This window comes from Toxorhynchites rutilus, chromosome 1, assembly GCF_029784135.1.
Source record: "Toxorhynchites rutilus septentrionalis strain SRP chromosome 1, ASM2978413v1, whole genome shotgun sequence".
NCBI lineage: Eukaryota > Metazoa > Arthropoda > Insecta > Diptera > Culicidae > Toxorhynchites > Toxorhynchites rutilus.
Genome location: NC_073744.1, coordinates 31749861 through 31767739, shown reverse-complemented (window position 1 = coordinate 31767739; position 17879 = coordinate 31749861). Strand labels below are relative to the sequence as shown.

Sequence of the window (17879 nt, the reverse complement as noted above, 5' to 3'; positions counted from 1 at the left end):
AATGTGGTCATTGGAGTTTAGGCACTTGAAACAAATTCCTTTTTTAGCCAAAAACTCTCTACGTTCCAATGTTTTCATTTGTTTGAAATTCTTACATTGGAATAGCCTATGACTGGCTGAACAAAGTGCACATTTCATAGTTTGATGAACATTAACTCGAGGTTTCCTTTCCGTAGTCGACACACTGTTATTAGACTTTTGCATCATACGGGCTATTCTTGAATGTGGCAATAACCACTTATTCAAATCGTTGAGTGTTGGGATCGAAGTGTTGCTTTGGATCACTTCAACCCATTTCACTTGTATCGTGTATGGCAGCTTCTCTATGATTTCCTCTATTAAACGATGATCACGTAGATATTCCTTTTGGCCCAGCGCCTCCATATTCACCACCATGTTATCTAGTGCGTCTGATATATCCGGAACTACGGTTCGGCTGTCCTTTTTGATACGTCTCAGGTCGTTCAGAAGTTCTTTATATACAAGATCCTTCCTTCCAAAGCATTCTTCCAGCTTTTCGATTATTTTCGGAACATTCTCTGAGTTAATCATCAATTGTTGGACGGTTTTATACGCGTCCCCTTTCAGAACTTGTTCCAGGCGGTTGAGGTTCTCTAAATTTGAGAAACCTCCCTCTGCCGTTGTATCATGGAATGTTTTCTTAAATTTTGGCCAATCCTTTGATGCGCCAGAAAATCTTGGTAGGGTCGTCAATGATTGCCTCTTTAAATATATAGTCCAGTCACTAGACATACTCACTGTTTGGGTAAATGATCGATCCGTGGGCTGATTTGTTACTTGGCCCGAGGATGACGTTGAGCATTGGCCTTTCATAGTCGCCATTAATTTGTCCATTGCATCCAGTTGTTGTTTTATCTGCTCATCTTTCTTCCGAGCAGATATTTCCAATGATGCTAATCTTTGTTGGATCTGCACGCATTTCGGGCAGATCCATTTTTCTTCCGCTGTCGGCGCGACCGTTAAGTTAACACAACCGATGTGGAACCATCGGTCACAATCGTCGCATTCAACCATATCCTGTTTATGGTCTGGTTCCGAGCACAAACGGCAATTTCCGTTTTGATTTTCCACGAAACGTATCATGGTGTTGCTTTCAAGATACTCAGCCGTTGAAATAATGTATAATTCTCAGGATCCGTTTCCAGTTGTTTGTAATTACACTTTGCTCACTTTTCAAGGCGTTGAGCCTTTTTAAGCTTTCTTAAGCTTGAGAGATTTATTTTCTCGCTTTCAGGTTAGCACACTTTCAGAAAGCTTTTTAAACTTTTAGTCCTGTTGGAATTCTTTATCCAACTTATTCACTTCAAGGTGATTTGCACTTTCACAAGGCCTTTTAAACTTTTAGTCCTGTTGGATTTGTTTATCCAACTTGCTCACTCTTATGGCGTTGAGCACGCGCATAAGCTTCTATTAAGCTTTTAATCCTGTTGGGTTCTCTATCCAACTGGCCCTTTGCTCATTCTTATGGCGATGAGCACGCACTTATGAGTTCGTTGGTAATGAAAGGCTCCTCCTCTCTGGAGCCACCAAATGTAAAAGTTGCCCAATACGCAAACTCGGTTGAGCGAAGGAATCAACCTTTCTGAGTCTGGATTGGCAATTTACAAAGTTGAAGTAGAAGAAAAGCGTCACGAGAAATAACCTATTCCTGGAATAAACTGAATTGTCTGCCTTCGCACTAATTCCCTACGGAACGAGCCACGAACGGAAGCTAATCAGACTTATTCCTTTCAATAAATTGAACTGACTGCCTTCGCACTAATTCCGTACGGAACGAGCAACGAACGGGAGCTGATCAAAATATCGAACATCAACTAAGCGGGAGGATCAACGAGTACAAGATCTTCACGAACTCCGAGCGCAAATTATACAACTATTGCTGCGAACGTTGGAAGACTTGAATCTGAAGAACTCTCGTCAGTCGATTCAATGGAGGTGGTTTCGGACTACTTAATCGTAAGACACGATTCCAAAGACTACTTGCTTTATTCAGAGAACCTTGGGTTTTTATACAATTTTAGTTTATCCTAAATCTACCCTAAATTTAAGTCTAACGTGCGAAAGAAAGAGAAGACTATAAACGTCCTTGCTTCTTTTCATACAAGTCCTTTACCTATCGCTATCTGTATTTCAAAACATACGATATCCATAACTGCATTCTAAGAGCAACGGAGCCTAACGCGATAAGAAATGTGTGCGATTGTTTTCGGTTCCTTTCCTTTCTACTAGGTTTTATTGCACCAGGTTTTATTGCACCCGCTCCCGATAGGATTGTTATTTTAGGATCTTACACACGGTTCGCTCTTATCGTATAGTGTTTTTCTTCTGTCCTTCTTTCGATCGTTTACGATATTGAAATTAAATTGCTAAATTCTTTCGATTTCTTACAACTTGTAAATACGACTATTCTGCCTGACTTTACCGAGCCCTGCTCACCACAGTGAATCCTGATTCTTACCCTCCCCCCACTAACAACTATCCCTTCCTTGATAATCTCTAGGGAACCACGCTATAGCAGCGACCCATTCTGGCCTTCGAGCGGCGAATATCATACTAACCTTCTTTCCCCTGGTGACTGTAAGGACGTGGCCGGCGCCCAACCGTCATTGGGTGTGCTCTTTGAATATACCCTAGAAAGAACATTTCGAAAATCTCATTATAAATGAAGTTATAACCATTTTAGTGATGCGGTATCTAATCTAGTCGGCCATAACGTGTTTTTCTAGAAATTATTTTTTTCAAACTGACGTACACGATATCTCAAGTTCTACTGAACCGATTCATGCCGAATTTATATGAATACAATCTGCATGCATCTCTATATTGCATGAAACAATAATTTGTTAAGTATACTACTTTTAAAAAACCGAGAAACGTAACTAAACGTTTCCCGTAGTCTGGAATCCCGATCTTTATCGCAAAATATTAGACCCGTTTTTTTTAATTTTTTCTTTAGTGTGTTCATTTCCATTTTAGAGTGCTCCGAAAAATCGATTCTCCCACTTTTTCCCAAAAATGACTTCCTTTAAAAATAGACAAACTTTCGAACCATTGAACCGTTTTAGATGTTCGACATATTAAAACAAAGCTAATGAGCTAGCCTTTTATAAATATAAATATTTATAAATACTAGCTGACCCAGCAAACGTTGTTCTGCCACATAAATTATTCCTTATGAATATGTTGGGTGTTGAAAAAATAAAACTAATGTCTTAAGTAAGTGTGTTTGAAGTTTTAACGATCTATAAAATTAATCGAATGTGATCGATAAAGAAGAACGAATGAAACGATTTGAACGGATGTTTATATGTTCAATGTATTCCGTTAACCCAATTTGTGCGTTCGAAAAATCGAACAGTAACTTTGATAATTTTTCATCCCTTTGGAAAGCAACCAAATGATAATGTTTTTGCACCAAAAGATAGTTTAACTTATTTGCTATCACTTACCATCAATTTCATTCAATTTCGAATAGTTTTATTGGGCAGTAAATACGATTTAAAGCAAGTATGTCTGGAAGGTGTTTTCAATTTCAATAAAAAAATCAAATAAATACATACATATGTGCACTTTTCTACAGTATAACTTTAATGAAAGAACATACATTGTGATGTAGGGCAAAAACCGTATGTTTGAGCCCCCTACAAAAAAATAACAGCCGAGGAAATTGAGTATTCGAAAAATCGAACGTTAGACATAACGAACATTTTATCGATTTTGTCGATAAATATTATCGAAAAATTATATTTCTGTACTAGATAACCTTAGGTGATGGCGATCCGTAGAATTTCGTGTGTAGAGGAGTTAGAGGAAATCAGTACGCGGAAAAATGATTCTAATGAGATTGCTGGATGAATATTCTTCCACCGGATTAGGTGGGAGATCTCATCGATGAAGAAAACCTAAATGATGGTTCTATTCTACAAAATAATAACATACCAAACATCTAGCCATTAATTTTTCGCAGCGTATTTGTACTCTGCAGATTTTGGAAAATATTCAATTTTTCGGAAAATGGATAATCGGAAACAAATTATTAAGCATTAAGCAAATTGTTAAGCATTGACATTTCTCCACGGCCAACAATGAAAATGGAAGCAATAGCTTTCGTTTCAAAGAAAAACTCTGCCGGCAATAAGTTAAAACTACATGAAATAAGAAAGGTCACATCTCACCATAAGTGAATTAATTCAGGTTTATACTAAGAGACATTCATTCCTCTGTGCTTGTTAGTCCCGGATGTAAAATTAATTCATTTGTGAATGCCGCATATTAGCATATGGTCATTTTCAATATGGACGACTAAATTTATAGCTGCTGGGTTATGTTCATGAATTGGGAAACCAACGATACCCCAGGTAACTTCAATGGAGCTGATATATCATTCTATTTGGAACCGCATTATTTCGTCATTGTCATTCAATGGGCCATGAATCATGCTTGTGGTAACAGCATCGAACACTCATTCACTTTTCCCGAACCCGATTGGTTTCAAATTTCACGATTCGATCGAAATCGATTTTTGCATTCTTGAATCCGTTCGACTCACATTCAATAGCAACATCGCCTTATTGCAAGAAAACGTCAAAGTGATTCATCCGTATTCATGGAGCAATTTACTCTCTATCAGATTGGCAGACCCGAAAGTAATTTTGAATTATTGAAATTTGAATGAAAATTATCACTCGATGTTGTTGAAATACATAGAAGACAGCCCTGATCTTAACTTTTTTTTCTCTATATTTTGCAAGGAAATTCAAGTGCGACTTTAACTATAATATAAAATAATGTGGACGCGAATATTTTACTTGCTATGCAGCTGGCGTTGCAATCAACACATCGAGTCGAGCCATAACAAAGTAGGCGTAATCATGTTTTTCTCCAAAATCAAGCTGGGCCATCATTGCCGGCTCAAAAAAGCGATGATGGTCAAGCTTGATTTTTTCTGCTGGATTGATATATGTGATTTAATTTCGCGTTTCAGTCGCAAAACTATCTCCACAAAGGATGACTTCTATGCATACAACTGCAACTGCATCCCATCAAGTAATCGTCTCTTCAAGGCCAATACTGCTAACAATAGAATTTTATCGTTCCGATGTAGAAATCTCCTAGCTTTGTTACCTGTTTTGGCCGAGATTCAGAGAAATATTTTTTCATTCTCGCGATGTATCATTTTTATCGATGCATCTGTGTGCTACTGTGTGCGTTCTCTGTGGAACGCTTGTTTGGTACTGGTTAAATGGCGACGCACGGATGATGACTATAGGTGCGATTCCACTGGGGAAACACTAAATAACATGAAGCACGACACTTGGTATTTGCAAATATTGTCATTTTTGTTGTTTTTGCGGGGTGCCAAAGATATAGTGAAGTGGTTAGGGAATGTGGAATAGCGGTGGGTGCTGGTGAAACAAATATTCAATCGCATGTGGCCGAGTGTGTGTCAAATGCAAAAAGACAGCCGGGAGCGCGACAAATACTCAGTGCAATGCGCGCATCGGAATAAAGAAACAAATTGCGTTATATGACCAGTTTGTGTATTGTTCTCGCAGAGGCAAGAAATAGTCGCTGCTTCTAGAACTGCTTCTACAAAGCCAAGGGTTAATGACTTACCCTTTTTCAGGCTCACCGAAACTTTCTAATAAGTTATTTATGAAATTTTTTAACAAATGCGTGATCCTACGTCCTTAGCGATCGTTATAATAGTTTTAGAAACATAGTTAAGATTTTTGGTCATTAAAGCTTATTTACTTGGCCTATAACAAAAAAAGAATTTGAAAAGACCCACTTGCTGTATATTGAGACCTCAAAAACCAACACCAAGACTATCCTCATTATTCATTACACCTTGTAACAGAATAACACGCAGCCTTGAAGGTTGATAAAGCGAGAGAAAAATTTGCATGCAAATATTGCCTGATGATAATTGCTATTATAATAATACTTGTTTATTAAAAAATAATAGAAAGCTGAATCAATTAAACGAGAGAGCCGTTGCTTGGCTGCCCTAATGCATGCACACTAAAGTATGCACGCGCCAACGAGACCAGTCGGTTGACCCTGCCTGAAGTAATACAAACGAAACAAACAAAAAATCTTCTTCAGTGTCAAGCTATCACAAAGCGATTCTGGGAAAAGTTTTCACTTAGCAAATTGGCGACGTTGTCGGGAAACAAGAAAAAGTGTGTTAATGACAAATACATTGAAATGGAGGAAAAGGCGTTTTATAATTACTCCAAACTTAACCTTATTCTGAATACAGAAGCTTGTCACCGTCAGCGATTATGCTGAAGAAAGGAATTTAACTGTAGAATAAACACACGGAAACAGCACAAAGTAGTACGATATAAAGCTGATTATCCAACGGAATAACTGTCAACATCTATCCACGCAGAGGTGTCATCGCAAGTCACTGAAACGAACAAGTAATCACTATAAGCCATAACCTTTTGTTTCACTCCCTTATAGAATGCTTGGGCTTAATGTTTGATACACTGCTTTTCACAACTATAGAACCACTCATTTTTTCTGAGTTTCCAAAAATATGTAAGAAGTCGGATGAATTGAAGTATATAGTGTAGGACATAACAACTATCTTCATTTAAAATACTGGCCGTTTGAACATTATTGTTGTGTTCAGACGCGAAACATTCAAAGAACAAAAATTCCAGTGTTTCATAACTATAGAACCAGGTGGGAAAACTCTCACTCCTTTACAAAATTAACGTCAATTTCACATAAATTACAATAAGCTGCTAATCCGTAAGTCATCTTTAGTTTTCAATCAACTTAAATAACTCATTCGGGGTGGTTTTGACCAAGCTGCGCCATATTGTAGTGTGTATCTCATTCTACGCAGAAGATACTGCTCGTTTAAGCTCTTCGAATCACTCATACTGCTTGTAAGCTGCATCTACTATTCGTACGATCACTCCTCATAAGTTCTTGATTGAGTTTTGATCTGGTAAATAAACTGACCAGTCCAGAATCTGAAGCCTCTATTCAATAAACCATGCCTCGACTTTCCGGATTCAATGAATTGATGCCAAATTACCCAATTATCACGGTGTTTTTGATCCAAAAACAGAAGTAAACGATTCTGAAGTGCTTCATTGCACTTCTGACTGTACATTGGTGTTGATGAAAAGCTACCTGAAACAGGCCGTTTTGAAAATATGTTCCTCAAACCATCGAACTGCCGCCTGCAAAGTGACGAGTTGAAAAATTACATGACACGTTCCGTAAGTCCTTCAAGTATGAAGAAATTCTATTCAAGTGGTATTTCTCTTTATCAGAGAAGTTCTCCTGATATAGTGAAACTCATGGGATTAGCTTCCACATTAGTTTTTGGACCCGCAACTTTGGAGATGAGTTTTTTATTGTTTGGGGAGAATTTTCTCAAAAAGGCCTGGTTGAAGTAGCTTACCATCAACACGAATGAACAGTCAGAAGTGCAACGAAGTACTTCAGAATCATTTTTTGCTATGTTTACATCAAAAACAATGTGATAATTGGATAATTTGACATCAATTCATAAAATCCGGAAGTCATGGCATGGTTTATTGAATAGGGGCTTCAGATTCTGGACTGGTCAGTTTATTTACCAGATCAAAACTCAATCAAGAGCATATAAGGAGTGATCGTACGAATAGTAGATGCAGCTTACAAGCAGTATGAGTGATTTGAAGAGCTTAAACGAGCAGTATCTTCTGCGTAGAACGAGATACACACTACAACATGGCGCAGCTTGGTCAAAACCACCCAGAATTGGTTATCTAAACTGATTGAGAACTAAAGATGACCTACGGATTAGGAACTTATTGTAATTTATGTGAAATTGACGTTAATTTTGTAAAGGAGTGAGAGTTTTCCCATCTGGTTCTACAGTTATGAAACACTGGAATTTTTGTTTTTTGAATGTTTCGCGCCTGATCACAACAATAAAGTTCAAACGGCCAGTATTTTAAATGAAGATAGTTGTTATGTCGTACACTATATACTTCAATTCATCCGACTTTTTACATATCTCTGGAAACTCAGAAAAAATGAGTGGTTCTATAGTTGTGAAACGCAGTGTAAAGAGGCGAATGAACTGCAAAGTTTAAAGCCTCTCAAAAACAAAGAATGAATGAATGAATAATGTCTGATACATCTCTTTGGAACCATATGTCAAGTGGGGCAAAAAAGACGGCTTTTTTTCTTCTAGATTTTTATTACTTCGGATCGGTGTTCGGATGCTGTTTAGTAGAATACAGAAAGTGCAGTTCTGCTTATTGGCGTATCTCTGAATGGCGTTGATCTCTACTCGACCGTCGAATAAACGAAGAGCACGACTTTCTTTTTTTATTTGATTTAAGACACTTTATCACAATGTGACAATCGTGTCATTAAGAAGAGCACGACTGATAATGGTTTTTTGTTTCGTCAGCCTTATATTAATTTTTTTTTTAATTGAAAACTAAAACTGGAAGTTTTACTGAGTTCGAACCAGGATTTGAGAGCATGCTTGAAACACCCTTCTGCACACACTTTAGAAACAATAACTTGACTGTCAATCATCTCCAACAACAATTATCCATGAAAGAAAATATCAGTGAGAGATTTACTGTCGTCTTAACACTTTGATCGCCCCGTCACCCAGATCTGGGCGACACTTTCCTCGTTGAATTTGAACAGGATTTCCAAACGGAATTTAATAGAATAGGCACTTAAATGTAAATATGGGATATGTAGAATAAAAAAAAAATCAAAAACATAAAAATATTGTTTTTATACTATACTTTCGAACGGTTGTAGGGTTGTCCCTTTCCAATAGAAATTTAACCCCCTTCCAGTTGACCGATTGATCTGAAATTTGGAACACGCCTTTATCTCTGCTGTCGTTATAAAACTGCGTATTCCATGATCTTGAAAATTCAAGATGGCGGCTGCTACAAAATGGTGGACTACATATTTTATCGAAACCCCATCAATATAAGTATCAAATGAAAGGGCTCGACTAGTAGAACACAGTTATTTGTAAAAATGCAAATCCAAAATGGCGAAATATGTTTTATTTCAAAACCCCATCAATATGGATATCAAAAGAAAAAAACCTGACTAGTGACATTAGATCTTGAAAAATCCAAGTTCAAAATGGTCAATTACTTTTATTTATACAACTCCCGTATAGAGCGATTCCACCCCAAATCAGTCGGCTGCTGACCCGACCCTCTTCGATTTTTTTAATCTTTGTACAAATGATGGAAACTACCTAAAACTACATTTTTCATTGTTATATGACCAATATAAATTAAGACTGATTTTTTAAAAGGGCGTAATTAAAATGATTGATCTTTCTTTAAAAAAATGTAACTCAACAACCAGATGTCTGATCAAAATATATTGTTTGACGAAGTTATTGGAAAATCAATAAACCGTTTGAGAAAAATGTACTGTTAAAAATCATTCTCAAAAATTAAATTTAATATTGAAAACTGTTATATCTTTCTGTCGTCTATAGTAAGTTCTTCTAACATATCGTCGAGGTCTTCACTTGCGTATAGTTCCTCAATAATCCGAATCGGAACTCGATGAGATAATACTCGAAACTTTTCTTCTAACGCTTCGCACTATTTTGTCATCACTACTTTCCTCGCTTTCAGATTCACTATTACGCCGCCCGGTGAACATTTTGAGGATGAAAAAAACACATTACTTTTTGGAATAAACAAACCTATCCAAGTTGCGCAATTATTATTCTCATTCTCAGAAAAAAAACTTGCACCTTCCCTCTTCTTTTAACTTTTTAGAACAATGGCGCAAAGCGCGAAGAACAATGAAAACGAATCACGTGGAAAATCGGAGTTGTCAAATGTGATATAGTTTATGACTATATTTTCCCACAAAAGTGACTTATGTTGTTAGTATGATATACTCACAGAATCTCCAATAAAATTGTTGTTATTCATCGTCATCGAATATAGGATATAGAGCAATTACGTTCGGTTGAATTTCATTTTTATTATCATTGGCAACACTGTACAATTGGCTAGAAAATTATTTTTATAAGGTTTTCTAATCAGCAGTCGGATGATTTCATCCGGATTCAACAGACAGGTAGTCCTGAATCGAGCCCGCATTCATTATTATCGTTGCCCTCTTATTTCTCTAGCGCACCGACAGTTGAATTTGGGCCCCGCAAGAAATTCGACCGAATCGCTCTGGGCGACGAAAGTGTTAAATAAGTTCTAGTTCGTTTGGGAGGCAATTTCAATTACAAATTTAATTTTAAATTTGCCCATCAAAATGAACTATGTAAATTCCAATTGATGAATTTCATGCCAAGTCGACTGGCCGTTGACAGCACTATCTGAGATAGCAGTGAAACGTTGTGGGTCTAAAGACATGGGTCATTTAAGCATCTTTGCATGTTTGAAATATTCGAAAAAGAATTAGACTACTTTTTGTGAAAACCCAATTTTTTTTACTTAATTTTTTACAAAAATCTATAACTTAAAAACTATGATATCTGCGAAATTCTTGTCAAAGTATGAAATGTAGGAAATTATTTTAATTTTCACAAAAAAATACCAAATAATTTTTTGGAAAAGAATTTCGCTGAAAAAAAAAATATTTTAAAAATTTTAATTCAATTTTCTCTAAAACGTATTTTTTTTAAATTCCCAAAAAAAATATATATATATATATATATGTATAGCCCTTACAATTTTCAAGTCATCCATACATCGAAAGATGGGCACTTTTACAGGGATAAAGTTTTTCTAACAACGTTTTCATGTTTTCTTTGAAAAACATGCAACTGAACCTAATTTTGTTTGAAGTCAAGATAGCGATGTAGTGTATCTGACAAAGTTCTTATAAATCCTATAAGATCTTATAAAAATATGAACTTTTGTCAAAGACATTAACTTTTACCTTTTATAGTTTTTGATACATAACTCATTTTTGTATGAAGACTCCTTAAAAAAATAATGTTCTGCTCGTAACATTTGTGTGTGTAAATTTTCGTGTTTGACATGTTCTTGACATGTTTCTAAATAGAAAAAAGTTAGCAGAGCTTGAAAATTGCGTTAATTTATACATAAAAATGTTACGAATTGAACATTAATAGTATTTTTTCAAAAAAAAAAACATGAAAAAGTTGTTGTTCGAAAAACTTTTTCCATATAAATGTGCCCATCTTCCGATGCATGGGTGACTTCCTGCCCTCCAAAGTGCCCATCTTCCGATGTATGGACGACTTGTTGGAAATTGTAAGGGTTCTTCATGTATATATTTTTGTAAAAAAAAATGTTTGAGAAAAATGAATTTGAGTTTTATAAATAACTTTCTTTTCAGCGATTTTTTTTCCAAAAAAAATTGTTTTTTTTTTCGTAAAAATTTCAATAATTTCCTACATTTCATACTTTGACAAGAATTTTGTAGGCATCATAGTTTTTGGATTATAATTTTTGTATAATAGAAAAGATCTTTTCTAAAAAGTAGTCTAATTCTTTTTCGAATATTTCAAGTATGCAAAGTTGCCTAAATGACCCATGTCTTTACACCCACAACGTTTCACTACTATCTGAGTTGGTGCTGCCAACTCCTAAGACGAGTTGGCATGAAATTCGTCAATTGGTTTTGAGTCCACTGACATGACCACAAAAGGTGTTTTACAGACTGAGAGCTATGATCTGTCATCTTTAAATTATCAAAAGTACTATTTTCCATCAGTCGAAGCACGATCGAAGGGAAACACATTCTGTAGCAAAAAGCACCTCATCACGATTTCGATTTCCTAATCAATATCGATTGTTATTGTTGCGAAGGATTGCTGTAAAAAAGAAGCATAACAATGAAAAATGACGTTCACCAAAATTTATACGGATTTGATAGGTAATATAATACGGTGATTGAATTTCATCGCCTCTGTGTCAATTCTACACCGGCGTAAAGCAATCTGAGGCATAGGAAACCTTTGCGATTATCTCAGAATACGAGGTTGCACATCAAGAGCGACTTTGAAAGGTTCCATGAAGATAAAATGAATCTTTCTATTCATATTACACTTCCACACTCTCTCTCGCTCCATATTAAAACAGTAGATTTAAAAATATCCTTCCAAGAAATACAAAATGAAAAACAATGCAGTGATCACATTAACATTTTCATAGCGGAGCTGACACAAGCCCACACGGCTTTGCACATATGCAAATTCTTCCGAAACGAAAGTCAGACCCTTGCTTTGGGGCTCATCGAGCTGAGGAACTGTGCCTGACATGTTTGGATTATCATAGAAACAGAACGAGTGGCACAGGCCATTTCGATCCGGCTAAGAATGGAACTGGAGCATCGGATGTATTCCGATACAAATGCGTATAATCGGCTGCCATCCCCCTGTGATGCTCCCCCCATGGTAGATGATTGCCCTCCATTGGCCACCCATTTCTTGTTCGGTCTTTATGGGGGCGGTTTTCAATGAAAAGGAAGCAAATAAGCGGGGTATGAAAATGAGTTCCATTCAAAATTGGATTGAAAAATAATGCTATTCGAATCATTGTTGTGCTTTTAATTTGGCGTGCATTCAAACGAATTGAAAATATAGCATCACACCACTACGTGTGTATCCCTTAGTGGGTGTTGTTACCCAGAAACAGATGGGGTGGATGAAATACTGCTCGGACGTGACAAGAAACTGTGACCAAAAAGTTTGAACATGACGATGCACTCTCCTGTTGTGGTGCTAATGTACTACAGATATTTGAAGCAGATGTGGCATAACGCTGTGGAAAACGTATTAACGGAGTGAAATGGGATATTTGGTTATTTTTGAAGCCTCACTTTCAGCTACCACCATAAAGCGTATCTGGAACAGATGTATTGTGAAACTTTGTGAAACTTTTCAAATGCAGTATTGTGTGTTTTTGGGATAAGCTTATGATTCATATTAGGTACCCTTTATTATAATAATACAAATGAGCGACACACCTCTTCTGTGATGTTCAATACTCTTACACGTAATGGAATCAAATAGCCGCTCCTATTTGAGTTATTCTCAGAGTTTTTTTTCACGTGGGGAAATATAGAGGAATGTGAACAAAGGCGGACGCTGTGGTAAATGTGGACATTATACGTAGAGGAGATGTGTCTAAAACACGCCTGCCGGGAAATTTGACCCGCCCGATTTTCTCGTAAACCAGCAAGAATAAAAATGCAATGGATATAGGCATTCGTGCTAGTCAATGATAGAATCCTACCATGCAAGTTTTACATTTGTAACATTGTAACATTTGTAAATGTCTTCAAATGTAATCAAAATTAACAAAAATGATCAAACCATCACGATATTTATAAATCATGTTCGATAAATCACATAAAAAATTGTATTTACATACTTTGAAATGATCTCAGTATGTTTTCACAAAATTAAATGTCTTGACAACGAAAACATGTCTTCACATCTGGCATCTATATTATGTGCTCAGAGAATGCAGGAAAACATGAGCGCGGACTGGAGAATTAATGCACGAATACTGGGAGAACATGCTCACCGGAGGAACGGTTTCTTCTCTTCGCTGGAGGGCATGAAGGGAATAGATTGGTGGAATCTCTCATTCATACAAGCTGTTTCTCTGAGCTTTATAGTCTGATGTGGAAAATTACATCGAATATCGCTTCCAAAGAAAATTATTTTTATAATTTTTTAAAGCATGCTACAAATGTAAAACTTGATGGTAGGATTCTATGATTGACTAGCACGATTGCCTATATCCATTGCAATTATATTCTTGCTGGTTTACGATAAAATCAGGCGGGTCGAATTGCCCGGCAGGCGCGTTTTAGACACATCTCCTCTACTTCTGCTGGGCAATTTAACACCGTATGATTGGAAAATATAGAATTTGGGCGCCTTACAAAATAAAATTCGTAGCACTTTTGTTATTCAGTATCTAAAATACAGAACGATTACAGATGGCTGAGGGTTAACTAATCTACGTACTGACGAAGTTGTTACCTCAAATTTTGAGAGCACGATCAAGATAAATCCATTCTCGCTTAGGGGGTGCGTATCACACTTCTACTGTGTTCCAACCAGGGCCCGAATCGAAGATGAAAAATGAAAATCGACTCTCCTCTCAGTAGCTTCGTGTCGACTAGGACTACTTCGACGGCGAGTCAACATAATTTGAATTGACTAGAAAATGAATTGAAGAGCGTTGAGAGCGAGGATGACTAATGAACTATTTTAGATTCTAGATTCTCCTAGATTCTTATTAACGTGACAATTGAATACAAATCTGCCTCCTTATCAACTGACTTCAATACACACTTTTTCCACCCTGACATGAATCTTGTTACCCGCGTACACAATCTTATTTTTACGTCCATATAAAGGGAAACGAAAACTTGATTTCTGATGCAAAAAAGTAGTTACACCATTAATGGACGGCTTCATTGTTTACCCATTGTGAACTCAAACTAACGAACTTAGCCAGTTATTAGGTATGCTATAAAAAAAAAATTTAGTTCACTTTGTCTCCGAGTTCAATTTTGTGAGAGAAAAAAACATACAGAAAAACTGGTTTATATCAACAAAATTCACAAATTTGTCAGTTGTTCTGAACACAACAATGCACGCTATTTTATATGTGTGAGTAATTTTCGTGTACGATACTCACCTGTAGTATGTGCTCCAACAGCACAGTATACCATATAAAGCGCAAAACAAAAACATATAATAACTACGTCAGCACTTTCCATTAATTCACAATTCTAGAAAAATCATAAATTTCAAATTATGGCTAGCACTAGATTTGCAAGCTTGTCACAAAACAAGCACGTACCATAGCTTTCCGGGCTATGTAACCCAGTGTTGGATCATGTCGGCATTTGCATAAATAACATATGGCGCGAAATATTTTGGGAAACGAACTGCCCCGGAAGGGGGCCAATATACAACAGAGTATATTGGAATTTCCGTTGCAAAGGAAAATACAAACAATTTGTGTGATCTCCTTTGCCGGCACATAAGACGGCGATGTTTTGTTCTGAACCGCCCATTCCTTGTAGCTAGCTTTCGGATAATACCCAGCTGTATATTTCTATCCCACCCTCAGAGCTCGCAACCAATAATGCTAATAAAGTCATTCGATATTACGGTGTGTCATTCACTTCTATACAAACGCAAGATATCACGTACATAAATAGCCTTCGGAAAGGAATTTCCCACACCATACCTTTCCACACAGTCGACGCTAGCTGTAAAACCGATAAATCATCAACCACAGACAGATTCCAGCCATGCCGTCCGTTTAATCCTTGCAAATGATTTTCATCTTTCGCCGCATTCGTTCCAGATTCGAGCCAGCAGGTTGGCAGCATTCCAGAGCCGGTGTGTGGACAAATCTCGTTAATGCTGGATAATTGCTTTTACAATACGACACCCCGTGTGGCCGCCGATTTGCTCTATTCGGTGAAAATCCCCGAGACGGAAGAGGAAATAAACGGACGATGCCTGTAAGTAAACCTTCAGCTCTCCTTGTCTCTATTGTTTTGTTTCTGTCCTCTAGACAAAACTCCAAAATGTCTGAATCATAGTAGCAAATTGCTTTCCATTTTGTGTGATATACATTTTCCCCTCCCCAATTTTTCCCTCGAGTCATCATTTCAGCTAATGCGCCCCCCTTTTCACATTCCACAGGGTGTTCAATCGGGGCATGGAGTGCGTTCAGCGCTATCTGAACGCTTGCCTGGAATCGAAGGAGCGCAACATCATCGAAAACGAAGTGTACGGCGCCAGGAAGCTGTACGGGTTTCTGTGCCGAGATAAATCCTTTCAGCGAGGTGAGCTTTTCAAATCCCCACATCGATTCGCACGTGATTCGGTATTCCACCGACAACCGATCGTTCATCTCGTTCCCTATCCTTTTTTTTATGTTTACTTGATTCCACGTATCATGCTGCCAAAACACACATGGATAGAATTCCTAAAACACAAGGCCTGCTTCCATCATGTGCACAACGATTGGGACGCGTGTTCCAGCAAATTCGTTAACATTCTGAAGGATGAAATGATGAAAACAACACAGCAGTCCTTCAATATGCAATACATGCACTTTTGCTGGTAAGCTAAGGGACATTAGGTGGCTTCGAGCGATTAGGATTGTCGGAGGCTCAGTTGGAGCCGATTGGATGCTGGAAAATTCTGGCGGGAGTATTAACATGCAGAACAGGGCATTGTTGTTGTCGTGACAGTGGTGTAAATATCAGAATTCGTCGGAAATAGCTACATAGCGCTCGGCCAAAAAGCTTGCTCTTAGGTCGGGCTGTTTGAGATGCAACATCGGAAAATATGTCCGGAAAACCTTTTTGTCAAGTATCAGTAATCTTGACAAAAAGGCTCATACAATTCAAGTTTCTTCAACCATTTTCAAGGCAGTGGCTACTATGTTGCCACTCACAAGAGAAATCGATCAAGTCACTTACACCCCTTGCATTCTAAGCCCCTCAAATAATATTTTTTACGTTGCGCGAGAAATATTGTTTGAATAATTTGCTTAGCCGTTGACCTCTTTTTAATTATGATATTGTTCCGAATTATTTTTTTACCTGGAACAGAATTGCCAACCATAATGAGAGAGCGGATTAAGCAACAGACTAGAATAGACATGTGTTATTTTCGCTCCGTGAAATGTGAAATGGGTGCTTGTGTTTTTTTATCACTCGACAGTTCGTGATTTGTGTAACGAGTAAAACAATCTTGTGAACCAATAGAATTAGGTTCAATTTCATGGAGAAATTGAATTAATAAAAACCAAATAGTGATCCAGCGGACGTATATGGAAAGGTAGTCTGGACTGACTAGTGCATCAATAATAGTGAGCCTGTGACGTGTTAGCTTTGCAAGTATCATGGAGCGGTATAATAAATTAGTCTAAATAAGTTTATATCTATTGTATTTTAGCCTAATGTATATATTTATTCATTGCAGCGTGAAGATTCAAAACCTTATCAATACATTGGAGAAATTGTAGTTCGGTAACTCGGATTTTAGTTTCCTAATGTAGTTCTTCGATACCTCCTGCCGCAGTGCTTGAATTAAGCCATCAGAACCGGCCGAATCGCTAGGTTTTTCATGAGATATTAGGCTGTCAAAAAAGTCCTGCGGTTTTTTTTTTGAATTTTCATTTGTTCATAAAATTAGTTACAATCATCTGTTTTAAGTCAAATATGCGCCGTTTTGTTCGATGACTTGTTCCCAACTAGATGCCAACTTCATAATACCCCTGTTATAGAAGCTCGCTTCCTTATTGGCAAAAAACTCGGATAGCCAATTTTCACAGGCCTCTTTTGTGGCTAACTTCTGACTACCTAGCTCGTTCGCCATGGACAAAAACAGGTGGTAGTCACTTGGTGCAAGGTCCGGACTATACGGCGGATGCAAAAGAACCTCCCATCTGAGCTCCCGGAGCTTCTGGCGCGTCACCAAAGAAGTGTGTGGCCTGGCGTTGTCCTGATGGAAGACAATGCGGCCTCTGTTTATCAAAGATGGCCTCTTCTTCATGAGTGCTACCTCCAAGCGGTCCAGTTGTTGGCAGTACAGGTCCGAATTGAGCGTTTGGTCATAGGGAAGCAGCTCATAATAGATTATTCCTTGACAATCCCACCAAACACACAGCAGAACCTTCCTGGCCGTTAATGAGGACTTGGCCACCGTCTGAGCCGCTTCAGCGGGCTTCGACCACGACCGTTTGCGCTTCACGTTGTCGTAAGTGACCCACTTTTCATCGCCAGTCACCATCCGCTTCAGAAACGGGTCGATTTTGTTGCGATTCAGCAGCGATTCACATGCGTCGATACGGTCAAAGATG

The 17879-nt window shown here is 37.6% G+C and overlaps 1 protein-coding gene across 1 annotated transcript in view; it reads left to right on the top strand.

Annotated features, from left to right (window-relative positions):
* The window catches only part of LOC129777541 (uncharacterized), a 37052-nt gene that overhangs the window by 11003 nt on the left and 8170 nt on the right, over positions 1–17879 (top strand). The window contains exons 2-4 of the mRNA XM_055783864.1: positions 15366–15525; positions 15710–15852; positions 15991–16132. Coding sequence (XP_055639839.1) covers positions 15366–15525; positions 15710–15852; positions 15991–16132 — 445 coding nt within the window. The remainder of the gene's footprint in view (positions 1–15365; positions 15526–15709; positions 15853–15990; positions 16133–17879) is intronic.